The 15,019-nt window shown below is 45.1% G+C and overlaps 1 protein-coding gene across 5 annotated transcripts; it reads left to right on the top strand.

The window, feature by feature from the left end:
* The first annotated feature begins 1,661 nt into the window (after window positions 1-1,661).
* pbrm1l (polybromo 1, like) lies at window positions 1,662-14,450 on the top strand. 5 transcript variants are annotated; one of them, XM_031567971.1, is made up of 31 exons: window positions 1,662-1,756; window positions 2,855-3,000; window positions 3,106-3,203; window positions 3,284-3,431; window positions 3,545-3,694; window positions 4,107-4,223; window positions 4,497-4,565; window positions 4,704-4,802; window positions 4,895-4,980; window positions 5,406-5,497; window positions 5,683-5,899; window positions 6,133-6,274; window positions 6,373-6,455; window positions 6,652-6,931; window positions 7,187-7,292; window positions 7,423-8,110; window positions 8,292-8,503; window positions 8,711-8,878; window positions 9,189-9,346; window positions 9,468-9,722; window positions 9,809-9,954; window positions 10,114-10,271; window positions 10,449-10,632; window positions 10,830-11,040; window positions 11,217-11,240; window positions 11,449-11,647; window positions 11,861-12,013; window positions 12,472-12,642; window positions 13,126-13,190; window positions 13,311-13,518; window positions 13,613-14,450. In XM_031567971.1, exons 2-31 carry the CDS (start codon window positions 2,866-2,868, stop codon window positions 13,774-13,776), a joined length of 4,986 nt encoding a protein of 1,661 aa, XP_031423831.1. In that variant the 5' UTR covers window positions 1,662-1,756; window positions 2,855-2,865; the 3' UTR covers window positions 13,777-14,450. The 5 variants fall into 5 exon arrangements, with proteins under 5 accessions (XP_031423831.1, XP_031423834.1, XP_012684835.2 ...); XM_031567974.1 differs by having other exon boundaries at window positions 1,688-1,788; window positions 11,861-11,932; XM_012829381.2 differs by having other exon boundaries at window positions 1,688-1,788.
* Window positions 14,451-15,019: the final 569 nt, after the last annotated feature.

Raw genomic sequence — 15,019 nt, 5'->3', positions numbered from 1 at the left:
GGGGGGACCCATCTGCTTGGAGCCGACTGGGTAGAGAGGGGCGCAGAAGAGACAGGAGGAGAGGACGAGAAGAGAGAATTGGTGCAAGCAGATAGATTCATACACATATCAGGATTAGCATGCATGTAGCATGTATACATACAAATTACATGACTTACAAGATGGTATAAACATGAAATATATTTCTAAGAGGTTTTACCTATAGTTGGTCAGTGTGGACTCTCATATTGTTATAATTACAGTTGTTATTGTTGGCATGTGTTGACAGCCCGTAACTCAAGGCTGATGTAGATTGGACCAGCATCATCTGCCAAACAGGCTGGGGCTCTGTCTTCTTGGCCATCACAGGTGAGCCAGTGGGATGGACAGACAGCAGCTAAATCAGTTATTTCCACAAAGACAGTAAGTTCCATATACCAACAGTGTATTAAATACAGTGGGTGTGGATGTATTCCAACAGTGCGAGTTAATTCAAACATTTCTCTGTCAAACTTGTCTATCTATGATGGGAGGAGAGTCTGACACGCTCCATATTATACCCTGCGCTGGTATGATACTATGCCTGAAATGGGCCAACCATTCCCTGTACGTTACCCATGTCTGCTTGCAGATTTATGGCATCAGTGTGGGGGGACTGAAGCCTTTTATGTTGAGGGACAGAAACACCATCCGTGGCTTGCCACTTCCTGCCACCATCCTGTGACTCTGTGCGTAGTAAGACATCACCACTGGGTAGCAACCCTGACAGATGCTCCTCACAGTGTTTATAAGGTTTCTCAATAACCTGCTTCAGGTGACCACAACCCCAGCAACCTGGGGAAGGTTTTGTCCATTAGAGATGCCCAGGAGCCTCATGCGACTGCCATACTTTCCAATTCCAGGAGGAAAGATCAAAACCTCAGCTGTGCAGATGGGGAAAATAAGCCCTTGCACTGATGGAGAGACTGGGGGAAGTACCAGCACTTGCATGAACATGGGCTGTAAACCCTATAAGAGAAAGGGTAAAGGGTGAGCTGAGGAAACACCAGAAATCAGTTGGTGGGAGAGAGAGCATAGACATGCTGGGAAGATGAAAGAAGCGCAATGTAAAGTGGAATGTCAAGTGAAATGTCAGTGACAGACAAAACCAGTGTGGAAGATAAAGGGTGGGAACACGACTATCCATGACAAATCATCATGGTGGCACAACGACAAAGACTATTCCCAATACTCTTGGCCTCGTTTACTATGATCACCAGTGGGTTTTAAGTTCACTGTGATCCCCAGTGTAAACCTCACCTTAAATTATTTTGTTTTAAAAAGCTATTTAATTACATTAATAAATGTGTCATCTGTCTATTAAACCGATCATAGATTGAATGAATGATATCCTGAAGTGAAGCATGGCAGATATCATGAATTTATCACAATGCACAACAAAACAGAAATACAACATGAGGCCAGAATATATTCCATTGATACCAAAACAATAACAGATTGCAGTGGGGACAGGGACTGGATAGCCGCTCTATTTTAACCAAGCCATAAACCCTTCATAACTGGAATTGAAGCATTAAATTGGTTAAAAGAAGGCTTATATCGGTCCTGGCGACAGAGCATGCTTTCAGGAGGTTATGATAAAGTCAACCACTGGGAGGCAGTAATGCGCCATTGGTTGTAGAGTCCGCCGCCACGGATCTTCAAACTAAATAGATTTATAGCTCTCATGAAGCTAGCTGTTGCCATCGCTGTGTGCTAGTCACGCGTTTTTATACGGGTAAATATACTGTTGTGGATTCATGAGTTCAGGTGATGAATTATGCAACTGTGTTTGAGTTTAAAAAGGCAGACTTTTATTTAAGATTATACCATTTTACACATTTGCATTGTTACTTCGCTAGCAGTTACAATGTTACAATGGCAGTGGAACGTTAGTCATTGTTGTAATACTAGTTAGCTTGCTAGCTAGCTAGCTAGCACAACATGAAACTTGAATGGTTATAGCAAAGTTGTGTATTGTTGGCTTCCGAGTTACACACCAGCCACATAACTCCAAACCTAGGTTTAGAGCATTAAGAATAATTGTGGAATTTAATTACCTGGTATTTAGCTTTCTGTAAAATTATCTGATGTTTAATAGTAACCTTAAAATGCTATAGCTAGCATCAGACTTTTCACGTTGTCGGGATAGATAACTGCCAATATGCCCTGCACTGTTAACGTTAGCAAAACTTAGGTTGTCTGAATAAAAGGCTAAGTAGTTAATTTCTTCCATGTGTTTTTACTAATGTTGCAAAATATTCATTCCCTTGGTTCTTCAGTATAGTTGATTACTGGTCGCAGTGAAATATTAGTTAGTTTGCTAGCAAGCTATCTAATTCAAACATCGCTAGCTGGCTTTGTTTACACTGGCTAGCTTTTCTCAAAAAAAGTATGTCAGTAGCGCTATCTCTAGCATGCTATAAAAAGGTTACGTTTCATCGAATGTCTGTCTGTATTGAAGTCATCTCGCATGAGGCCATAATTTAAATTCTCATTGGAATATAAATGTGATTGCCCTTACGGAAAAAGTTTACAACCGCGAATGTTCAGAGCGTGACACTGTCAAAGCAGATACTTCAGTTGTAAACTGAAGTTTTGAGCGGGCCAGTGTTTGTTTTGACATTACAATGATTGCACGTGCGCTTGACTTAACTTTTAAGCAGTTATTGTTGTGTATGGGGCATACAACGAAGTTCTTTAATCCAAGTACTACATCTACCATTTCTCACCATAAGACGACACATTACTCTTGCCATTTTTTACTCCTGTATTTTTAAGAAGCTGTACCAGTATCTCAAGGTGATTTTTTACGGTGCTGTCACATATCTGACAGGTATTGTTACAATGGGATCCAAAAGGCGACGAGCCACCTCTCCCTCCAGCAGCATAAGTGGAGGAGACTTTGATGAGTCCACTTCGTCCACCCCAGGGAGTGCATACAAGAGAAGAAGAGCTTCCAGTGGCACGGGTATTGATCAGGTGGGTTTCTTACAGATTATTCTTACAGATTATTCAAATTTAAATTCAAGATCAACATTCGGAAGGTAGTGGTGTACTAAAATGCCTAATTTTGGTCTGTCCTAGATGTCAGTGTGCCATGAGTTGTACAACACTGTCAGAGATCACAAGGATGAGCAGGGCCGGCTGCTATGTGAGCCGTTCATTCGCGTCCCGAAGAGAAGGTACTTGCTCACAGGTGTGTTCATTACATGCTTGACAAAGTCTTTAGTGCTGTATCCTATAAACACTGTGCTCCATCCAGAAACCAGCCAGACTATTACGAGGTGGTGTCCCAGCCCATAGACCTGACTAAGATACAGCAGAAGATCAGGACTGAGGAATACCAGGATGTGGAGCAGTTCACCGCAGACTTCCAGCTCATGATCAGCAATGCAAAAGCCTACTACCTGGTATATGCCTATGATAACATCCTTTGTTATTGTCTGTTGTGTGACTCAATTGTGATGATTGTTCTTTATAGCAGCTTCGTAACTGTAGCAACCGCATCCCTTCTGAATTTCAGCCAGAGAGCACAGAGTACAGTGCGGCCTGCCGGCTCTGGGATCTGTTCCTGAGCACCCGGAGTGATCTGCTGGGTGAGCAGGATGATGCTGAGGAGGATGAGGATGGAGAGGACACACCAGATAACCCAGGGACCTCTGCTGAGGATGAGGTAAACTAGTCAGAAGTTAGATATTGGGTTTGGAGATGGTGTGAAAAGATTCAATGATCTTTGCTCAGCTTTGGCTGAAATTGCCTAAAATGTTTTTGTTGCAAATCAGTTTCCCACAGTCATGTGTGGGAAAAAAAAAAAACCTCATGTTTTGCTCATGTCTGAGAAATGTGTATTTGGCTATGATTCTATGATGTTGTAAGCAAGTCGTAAGCTGTTATTGTTTGGCAATAGATTTGGTGTTTTGTTTATGTTGGAAACTTACAAAAAACATCATCACTCCACAACCACAGGTTGATCTCAGATAGTGTGTTTGTGGTTGGGTTTGTGTGGCTTAGTGTGCTTTCCTATGCGTGGGCGTTTATTCATGGGCTTCCTGTGTAATCCCCCTGTCCTTTTGACCTTTTCTCAGACTCCAGCCGGCAGTCTGAAGGAGGCTCTTGAGCAACTGCTGGAGGCAGTCGTCTCCTACACGGACCCCTCAGGACGCATCATCAGTGATCTCTTCCAGAAGCTGCCTTCCAAATTGGTAAACAGTCTGCATGGGAGCAGTAATTCATTAACATTAAAGAGCTGCTCTCGTAAAGAAAGTATATTCTTAAAACGGCATATGTTCAAGTTATTTTGCTTTGTTCCATCTTTAAAGATGTGTTAATTTAAGATGGGTACATGTTTGTTTTTTTACTTTTAAAATTATCAAACCACAATAACAAAGAATTAACTGGATTAACAATGTATGGGGTATATTGATTTGACATTTGGTACTTGTGCCACATTGTCATACCAAACATATTTATTTCAGCAATATCCAGACTACTATGCCATAATCAAGGAACCAATTGACTTGCGTTCCATTGCTCAGAAGATACAGGTGCGTGACGATATACTGTTGAGTTTTAATGGAAATGTTATAACAGATAACTTGGCTTTTTGCTGTGCCTCATGCCATTTAACATCTGTGGTATTGATCAAGACTATAATATCTTCCCCTAATTTACCTGTTTTCTAGCTGGGATATTATAAAAGTGTTAATGCCATGGCGAAGGACATTGATCTTATGGCAAAAAATGCCAAAACCTATAATGAACCAGGGTCCCAAGTCTTTAAGGTAAGTGTTTCTCTCAAGCAGGAACTGGTCAAAGTTTGGTCACCATTTTTGTTGAGGTTGTCTGAAAATAACCTCTCACTTTTTTGCACAAGGATGCAAATGCAATCAAGAAAATCTTCATTCAAAAAAAGACTGAACTTGAACAAGCAGAGCCCACAAAGACCAGTCTTCGCATAAGGTAATATTTCATTGCATTCGTCTGTTTGCTACAGAAGCATTTTGCTGTAGCTGTTGTAGCTTGTGTGTTAATGGTACCCAGTGAGAGACCTGACCATCACAGAGCGGAAGTAGAATACAGATGCTATCCTCAGTATGTGGCCTGTTCATTCCTCATGCTCATGTGCGTGATGTAGCCTTTGAGACCTACATTGGCTCCTCAGGTGTTTGATTAGGGAGAAAATGATTACCGGTACACCATTTTCAGTATACTTGAAGGTTACTGGCAGTAGTTTGATGATAAACACAGAATTGCAAATGTTTCATTCAGTTACATCAGACTTGCAAGGACTACCCTTCATTTGCCATGGGACTGGAATAAAGAAGAGGACTGTAGGCTTTCTAGTACTGTGATTTTAAGTTGGGTGTGTGCGTGTTTGCTCTCAGGAACCGTAGATCAGCTCAGGGAGATCGTTTGTCAGCCATCACACTCGCTCTGCAGGGTGGCTCAGAAAGCGATGAGGACTCTATGCTTGCAGGTATCAGTACAAAGAAGGTCATATTAATGTTTTCCAACCTATTCAAATATCTGTGTGTGTATCTACCTACCCGCAGTAGAGGCATCTGTGGATGTAGATAAGACGCATGTTGGTTTTTGTCTGGAGGTTTGTGCTGTCTGATGACTTTTCTAATGCTATGCGCTCCCTGCTTTGCTGCACTGCAGGATCTGTGCGGTACGATGCCAGCGAGGCGGAGGCTGAGAGTGGGCAGTCGCGCATGTCCTCGGGGGACCCAGTGTTCCTGCTGTACCAGGTGATCCGCGGCGCCCGCAACCCTCAGGGGCAGCTCCTGGCCGAGCCCTTCCTGCAGCTGCCCTCGCGGCGGGAGTACCCCGACTACTTCCAGCAGATCAAGCAGCCCATCTCCCTGCAGCAGATCAGGTAGGAACTTATGAAAGACCTTAGAGGTTTTGAGGTTTAAAAAAAGGATTCTAGCTTTCGTATGTGTTCAAAGAACACAGATGAGGAGAAGGCTTGTTTTTGGTCCTGTTGGTTTTTGTTCCCATTTTATTTTTGCAAATTTTTCCTATAATTTTGCCTGCTTTGGATCAAATGGATGTTTTCTGCCTAAGTCATTTAGAAACTATATAATGTGTCCAACTTCGGATCTGCAGGGAGAAAATGAAGAATGGGGAATACGAGGCCACTGAGCAGATGGATGCAGACCTCAACCTGATGTTTGAGAATGCCAAGCACTACAACGTGCCCAACTCTAGCATCTACAAACGTGCCCATAGGCTACAGCAGATCCTCCAGGTTACCTAGCTTTTCCCTATCCCCATCTCTACTATCTTTACCTGCACCTGAAAAGTGTTTATTATGTTTATTGATTTTCTTCTGCACGTGTCTCCCAGCTTAAGAAGAGAGAGGTGCGGGATGAGGACGGAGACAGCATGCTGTCCACACCACCTGACACCGGCAGTGCCAAGAAGAAAAGGTAGATCTCAACATTAAGGCGTCCATCAATCTGTATGAAAGCATTGCCTCTTGACATACTAGTATTAGGTCAAACCATTCAAATATTGTTCAGAAAAGTCCCTAAACGTACAAGTATATCGGACAAAAATAAAGAGCTACCGCAGTAAACATAGATTTATAGCTGCCACTACTCTAACTCTGGATCTGTGACACAGCCATAAGAAGAACACCAAGAAGAACCGCATGAAGGCCCTGTATGCGGCTGTGACCGAGGCCCGGGAGGCTAGCACTGGCCGTCGGCTCTGTGACCTCTTCATGGTCAAGCCCTCCAAGAAGGACTACGCTGACTACTACAAGGTCATCCTGCAGCCCATGGACCTGCGCACCATCGAGCACAACATCCGCACTGAGCGCTATGCTAGTGAAGAGGCGCTAATGGATGATCTGAAGCTCATGTTCCGCAACGCTCGTCATTACAATGAAGAGGGCTCGCAGGTAGGTTGTAAGCTTATTTAGTGGACGTATGTGGTGGAAACATGGCCTAGAGAGAACATAATGTGTGTGTTATTGTGTTATTTGTCTACGTTACACAGTTACACATGTAAATCAGCACTGTTAATGATGAAAGCCCATAAGGGAATAGTCTGACGCATTGTTTTTTTTGGGTCCATTTAGTCCATTTAAAAAGTGAGGACTGTGTTGACTTGAAGTTGTGTTGAGATGTAATCAGCTCTGTTTAATTATTTACAGGTGTATAATGATGCAGACATTCTGGAGAAGATCGTGAAGGACAAGAAGAAGGAGTTGGGCCCCGTGCCAGAGGAGGATGACATGGGTTCTCCTAAACTGAAATTACGTAAGCGTATATAGGAGCAAATACCTCGGTATCGTTGGATTTATATGGGGTTTTGCGTCATTAGCCTACTAGCATCCTGTACTTACCTGGTAGCTGCTGACGTAACCCTCTGTCCTTCATGTGTTTACAGGCAGGAGTGCGGGTGGGGTGTCCCCTAAGAAGGCGCGCTACCACACCACCCCTCTGCAGCAGCGTCTGTCCGAGCTGTACGAGGCCGTGCGCGGCTACACGGATGCCCGCGGCCGCCGCCTCAGTACCGTATTCCTGCGGCTGCCATCACGTGCCGAGCTGCCCGACTACTACGCCGCCATCAAGCGCCCCGTGGACATGGAGCGCATCCGCTCCCACATCGCTGGCGGCCGCTACCAGGATGTGGACGCGCTGGCCGAGGACTTCACCCTCATGTTCCACAACGCCTGCACCTACAACGAGCCTGAGTCGCTCATCTACCGCGACGCACTCCTGCTGCACCGCAAACTGCTAGAAGCCCGGCGGCGACTGGAGGAGGAGGAAGAGGGGGCTGGGGATGAGGAAGGCCCGGGGAGAGGCAGCGGCTCAGGTGGAGCTGGCGCGGGCCCTCTGGTGCGCGAGCTCCTCCGGAACCTGTTTGTGTCGGTCATGAGTCACCAGGACGACGAGGGCCGTTGCTACAGCGACTCACTGGCGGAGGTGCCCGCCGTGGACCCGTCACGGCCCGAGGAGCCACCCCTCAGCCTGGAGCTGGTGCGCACCAACGTGGAGCGCGGTCGCTACCGCCGTCTGGATGTCTTCCAGGAGCATGTGTTTGAGGTGCTGGAGAGAGCTCGTCACCTCAACAGGTTAGTCTCAGCCCCCTCAAAACCTTTGTCTTCTCTTGTAGTGGTTATTTTTAACACCCTTAGACCAATGTGTTTTGTAGGGTGAGAAACACCTTGTTTGAAGTCATCTTTAATGTGGGTTTTTGCACTGGAGAGCAAACCATTTTTTTTATGGTATAATCAATCCACTGTCCTTCCTCAGAACTGACTCTGAGATCTTTGAGGACTCTGTGGAGCTGCAGCACTTCTTTGTGAAGATCCGTGACGAACTGTGCAAGAACGGAGAGATCCTGATGTCTCCCGCCCTCAGCTACACCTCCAAACACCTGCACGCCGACGTGGACCAAGAGAAAAGGGAGAAACTGCCCAAAGAGATAGAGGAGGATCGGCTTAAAAAGGAGGAGGAGAGTAAAGGTGAGGATGTCCGAGGAGATTGTTGGTATCGGTGCATTGATGCAGTTGGGATGGGCTTTTATGGGAAAAGTATTTCGGTCAGGTCCCTTCTTGTTGTTTGTTCATGAAGTTCATCAGTAAAACTGTGGGAAAGAGTAACTCAGTTAGGGGTACTACTTAGGCAGTGGAGAGCTGGTTGTCATTGCTGGGTGTGTGTTAAATTGGCAGAAGCGGAGAAGGTGGATGACCCAGCAGGCCCTCAAAGCTCCTACAGCCAGGGCTTCAGCTTTGACAACAGCACATACAGCGTGGGTGACTACGTCTACATGCAGCCAGCGGAGTCCAACCTGCAGCCCCACATCGTCTGCATCGAGAAGCTGTGGCAGGATGAAACAGGTAAGCATTTATCTCTCTTCTTCTTTTCTCTGCTTCCGTATCTTATGCCCGACCTTATTCAGTCCTGGCATCTCCTATTCCAGTCCAACCCCATCTGTCAGCCATATCCATTCCACTCCACTCCACTCTCCTCTCCTCTCCATGTCTGTAGCTCCCTGCTTTAACTTCATCGATCCTGTCAGCAGCATCACAGTGGCTCTCAGCTGCCCTGCACTCCTCTAACTTTTCTCTGCCATGCTGCAGAGTCCGTTCTGTGTTTTTTGTTTTCCTCATTTCATCCTACTGATCCATCTTTCACTGCATGCCATAGGAGAGAAGTGGCTGTATGGCTGCTGGTTTTACAGGCCCAGTGAGACGTTCCACCTGGCCACGCGCAAGTTCCTGGAGAAGGAGGTGTTCAAGAGCGACTACTACAACCGGGTCCCTGTCAGCAAGATCGTGGGCAAGTGCATGGTGATGTTTGTGAAGGTAAAACAGCTCTTTTTGTGGATCACATTTTATTCAGACTTTGTAAGGGCTTGGCTGAGTGTTCCTATCAGTGCTGTGATGGTTTAAAGCCAGTGAATTAACGTGTATTCTTTCTGTTTAGGATTATTTCAAGCTTCACCCTGACGGCTTCAGACCAGAGGATGTCTTTGTCTGTGAATCCCGCTACACCACCAAGACTAAGTCCTTCAAGAAGATAAAGCTGTGGACCATGCCAGCCAGCTCTAAGAGGTTGGTTCCCCGTGACGTGCCCCTGCCCGTGGTCCGTGTCGCATCCATGTTCGTAAGTGCTTCAAAACGTGACCAGGAGAAGCTGGCTGAGACTGTAGAGAATGGCGTCGGTGGATTCATTGAGAAGGTCAGTCTGGCCTCCCCATAAATTAATCAGCATCAAGTTTCTGTTAAAGCAACTTTACCAGGTTTTAACTTTTCTCATCTGGACAGGAAAGAGAAGATGTTTCTGTTGAGGCGCCCAATGGGGAACCAGGCTGCCAGTATTACGACCAGTTGCATTACAACAACTTGTGGCTGAAGGTTGGAGACTGTGTCTTTGTTCGGTCACATGGGTTGGTGCGACCCAGGGTCGGACGGTTAGTTGAATATTTTATTGGACCGATGTTATCAGTGTACTAGTTCCAGTAGACCAGTATTCTGCCTCTAAATCTATTTTACGTCGAACAGTTAAGAAATTATAGCCTCCAAAGCTCTGCAGTGGTAATGGTATTGTCTAATGGGGTTTCTGCTGACAGGATTGAGAAGATGTGGGTGCGAGGTGGTGCTGCTTTCTTCTTTGGGCCCATCTTCATTTACCCAGAGGAGACCGAACACGAGCCCACCAAGATGTTTTACAAGAGGGAGGTGTTCTTAAGCCAGCTAGAAGAAACATGCCCAATGGCCTGTGTCTTGGGTAATGCTTTAAGATATTTGATGAACGTTTCTTCCTTTCTAAACTTTTGACTTTGTATACTTCTGTTGGTGTGTGTTTAAAGTCACAATGTTAGATTGTGACAAAACCCCATTAGTTGTCCATGGTCTTCGACAATGTCTCTTACCCTCCCAAACATCGTTTCTGTGTTCGCAACAGGCAAGTGTGTGGTGTCCTCCTTCAAGGACTTCTTGTCGTGTCGGCCAACGGAGTACGCCGAAGAGGAGGTGCTGGTGTGTGAGAGCCGCTACATTGAGAGTGAGAAGCAGATGAAGAAGTTCAAGGGACTCAAGCGCTTCTCCCTCTCTGCCAAAGTCGTGGAGGATGAGGTTTACTACTTCAGGTATTTGTATGAATACTATATTTAAAAACTCAATGTAAAGAATCATTGAGACATTGAGACCATCTTATTATAATAGTACCACTACTTATTTCTTTATATTGCACATCTAAATGCTCTACGTTTTGAGTGTGTTCTACCTTTTCATCCTTTGACCACCTTAAAATTTTCATGGGATCCTCTCTCTTCTCTCTTCCTAGAAAGCCAATTGTTCCTCAGAAGGAACCCTCTCCTATTTTGGATAAAAAGATTGAGGAGCTGGAGGCCAAGTTTGCAGACATGGAGGATGCAGATGAGGAGCTGGGCGGACTGGATGATGATGACGACGAGGAGGCCCCTGAGACGCCTTCCATGCCCCAGATGCACACATCCATGGCCAGCGACATAGACATGCCCTACACGCCACCGCAGGTGCCAAAACCCTCCATTTTTAACCTCAGTAGAATAGCCACACCGTAGAGTTCTCCCCATCCAAGTCTCTTGCTGTGGGCACTACTTTGACATTTTATCAGGCCTCCAGATGGCGACTAAAATGGTCGCCAGTGCGTCTAAAATTTTAATTTTGCGACCATTTCTCTCCCTGTCAGTTGCCAGTGGTGACCGTCCCCCAGGTGAACACATTTTCTTCAGCCAGCTGATATACTACGTCATGATGTGACAGGGTTCAATATTAATATTATTTTTTTTGCCTGGGCTCCTGTATATTGTTGATTTATTGGTTTGTATTAAGGATTTTTACCCACCTTCCTAACGCCATCTCCATCATATGGATGGGTTCACATAGGACTGAACTGATGTTTTCTCTCTCACTGTTTTCAGTCAACTCCAAAGATGAAAGGCCTCTCCAAAAAGGAGGGAGCCAAGAGGAAGATCAACATGAGTGGCTACATCCTGTTCAGCAGTGAAATGCGTGCCGTCATCAAGGCCCGCCACCCTGACTTCTCCTTCGGCGAGCTGAGTCGCCTGGTCGGCACCGAGTGGAGGAACCTGGAGGCGCCCAAGAAGGCGGAGTATGAAGGTGAGAGTGGTTTACATGAGGAGAAGCTGACTGCAGGTACTCCAACTGGAGCCTTGTACCACTGTGACTGCTTGAGTCCTGCCCAGCTGTTTTCCTTTGCCTTACAGCAGGCAGTGCTTTTGTTGTGAATGATGTCTGGCTACCTCAAGTATTTGCATGTAGCCAAATTGACTTGTGTAAGTAATTGTGTGTGTGTGTATGTGTGTGTCACAGAGAGGGCAGCCAAACTGGTGGAACAGCAGGAGCGGGAGAGGGCAGCCCAGCAGCAGGCGTCCCCTAGAGAAGGTACCCCTGTGGGAGCTCTGGGGGTTGTGCCCCCCCAATCAGCTATGGGGATGCTAAACCAGGCCATGCCACCCATGTCAGGTAACACCCTGTACCCTCAGAGACAGAGCCAGCGTTTGGGCACCCTCAAGCACCTCCTCCCACCCCGCCCCCTCATCTTTTCAATCCCTCTTGTGTACTTAGGACTCTGCTTGACCTTTTTTAAATGTTTGCTCATCTTAGGGAATGCATCTTAATAGGGTACTTTGTTCTAAGTCTACATAAATAGTAACTGTAAGCTGTAACTGCCTGCGTTTCTAGAACAAACTGCATGATTGCATTACTTAACTCTAATAAGTGTAATATATATATATATATATATATATATATAGTTTGTTTTTGCTGTCTTCTTTTCCATTTTTGTATTCATAATCTTTCTAACTCATATTGCTCTTATGATATAGCTACTAATAATGCTATGTGTTAAAGTGCATGACCTCCATAGCCATTTGCATGACATCAGTGCATGGATCTGTTGTGTCTCCTCTTCTTCACCCAAGGCATGATGGGAGCTTATGGCCCACCCTTCATGCAAATGCAGGGCCCTCCTCATGAGGGCATGATGGGCATGGGTAGTGTGCCACCTCATCACATGGGGGTGCCCATGCAGCTGTCCCACCAGCACCAGCTACCACCGGGCATGCCTGGCTACCCTGGCATGCTGCCCCCGGGTAAGGAGCAAAGCTACCAGCCAGGTCTCACACCTGGTCACCCTCCCTTCTGATGGTCACCTGGTCACGTGGTAATAAGGCTTGCCCTCAACTCAGGGGCTTGCTAAAAGATGCTTGGTTGTCTCATGACCCGGTATGGAGGAGTCTACTCTGCAAAGATAGTTGATTTCTTCCTGATAAAAGGTCTAAAAACATGACACCCTAATTTCAAGAGAACTTCACTTCATGAATTTGCTTATAAATATTCCATTTTGTGTAAGAGGGTCTAAATACAACTACTAACTCACCGTCTGGCAGATTATCTGCAGTGCTCATCAACAGTTCTCTAGCCAACACCGGCAATTTTTATACATTTTCAATTTTTATAAATTAGGAACAGGTAGTTTATTGAATTGCCTTTTAAGGTTTTTACATTACAGTTACTATTGTGAATTTGTCCCTGAATGTGACGTGTCCTGGTTTGATGTGGTGTGGTTGGTTTAGGCATGATGGGACCAGGAGTAAATGGCATGGCTGGCAGTCCAGGCCCGGGTAACCATTACGTTCAGGTAAACTCAAACTTGAAATTGCAGATTTTTGTGCACTCTCATTTATTCAGGTTGTCTACAAATACCAACACAGCATCTGGTCCCTATGTATGTACTGATAATGACATTGGTGGTCCTCAGATGGCTGGCTTCCCTGCTGGTCAGCAACCTCCACCTCCATACCCAGGCCAGATGGGAGTCCCAGCACACCACCAGCCCGGCACCCCCATGTTTGTGGCTCCGCCGCCTAAACCCCAGCGGCTCCTGCACTCCGAGGCCTACCTAAAGTACATCGAGGGCCTGCGGGCAGACTCCTCCACCATCAGCAAATGGGACCAGACCCTCAAGAGTAAGCTGGTTTTGCTCAGTCAAGGCTTTTCAAAAGGTGTCACAATCCATAGCAACAGCTTTTAAGTAATATCTGTGTGGTATGTTCATAACAGCTGAAAGAAGAGACGCTCGTATGACCAAAGACCAGGAGAGCCGTCTGCCCTCTCATTGGCTGAAGAGTAAAGGAGCGCACACTACCATGGCTGACGCTCTGTGGCGACTCCGAGACTTGATGCTGCGGGACACACTGAACATTCGACAAGCATATAACCTGTAGTGCCCTTGTAATATGGCACTCCTGGGCTGGCTTCTTTTAAGCTAAAATACCTGAAAAGTTTTGATCCTATTTGTGAGTGTTAGTATGTTATTGTTTGACAGGACAAGATATGTTGCAGCAATTGTGGTATTTGTAATAGTATGCATTTGTCCTCCAACCAGAGAGGAACTGTAGTTACAAAGATATAACAGAAGTATTTAAATATGTACACAAGAATACACTGGAATAATGTTTACTGTGCACCTCTCTCACGCACAACTGTGCTCCCAACACGCAGATAGAGTTGAGTTCTCAAACAGAGAGGCCCATTTTGCTTCTGCACAGAAATCACAGAACACTTGTTGCTACTGATGAAATGTTAGTAGTTCTAAGCTTCACAGTGTTTGTTTCCAGCTCAGGTTATTAAATATTTACTGCTTTAGAACCATGGTATTTATACACAGGGGCTTTTGGAACTTTGGCTTTAAAACCACTCCACCTTAATGCTCCCACTGATGGAACTCACTGTTAGGAATAATTGAAATGACCCCCAGGTATATTTTTTATTCTATGATTTTATATAAAAAATAAGCTTAGTTTTTTTTCCTCTGTTATATATTTTTGCATTATCTATGGTTGAAACAATCGTGTGAAAAACGTGCATTAAATTCTTGGCATTAAATATGCCTTGTGAATTTTTGTGTTTCTGCTTGTCTGTGTAAGACATTTTGCTGAATGGCAAGAAAAGAGGGTTAACATAAGTCACGTCAACATAAACTTTAATTCCAATATTTTCATCTCGTATATTTGGACACGGTGCTTTCTGGTGTATACAAAATACACCACAACAAATCTAGTTAAAGTTGCCCATCACATATCTGTCAGCCAAGACGAGAAACAACCATTGTAAAATACATAATGTCGATTTCTGTGTAGCTTAAAACTACACAAATATAAAACATTTAGAAAATGAACGCATAATTACAACAGAGGTTGCCCTTAAGTGACGATGAATACCCAAAGCACCAGAATTGTAAGAAAGGAAAACGCGTTTTTTTTTTTTATTCCTTCTTGAACTGTCTAGACAGACAGAAAGTCTAAAGCTGAACCACTTCAAACAGCTGTATGGCAGGCTGGTCAGAGCCCAAAATGACTAGCGCTCCAACTTTTTTCTTCCGAGATCATACAGTTGCGTTATACAGAAAACATACATGTATAGCTTCAGATAAACCTGTAACTACAAAAACTAAAAAGGCTACCTGAT

Source organism: Clupea harengus, chromosome 5 (genome assembly GCF_900700415.2).
Source record: "Clupea harengus chromosome 5, Ch_v2.0.2, whole genome shotgun sequence".
NCBI classification, from domain to species: Eukaryota; Metazoa; Chordata; class Actinopteri; order Clupeiformes; family Clupeidae; genus Clupea; species Clupea harengus.
The sequence above is the reverse complement of the archived record's forward strand: the minus strand, read 5'-3'. Positions and strand labels throughout refer to the sequence as shown.

What these genes read in the sequence shown, in the direction of transcription:
- pbrm1l (XM_012829381.2), top strand. An exon ending in CAGGGTCCCAAGTCTTTAAG is followed by an intron (nt 4,803 to 4,894) that starts GTAAGTGTTTCT and finishes TTTTTGCACAAG; the next exon opens with GATGCAAATGCAATCAAGAA. An exon ending in GTGCGACCCAGGGTCGGACG is followed by an intron (nt 9,955 to 10,113) that starts GTTAGTTGAATA and finishes TTCTGCTGACAG; the next exon opens with GATTGAGAAGATGTGGGTGC.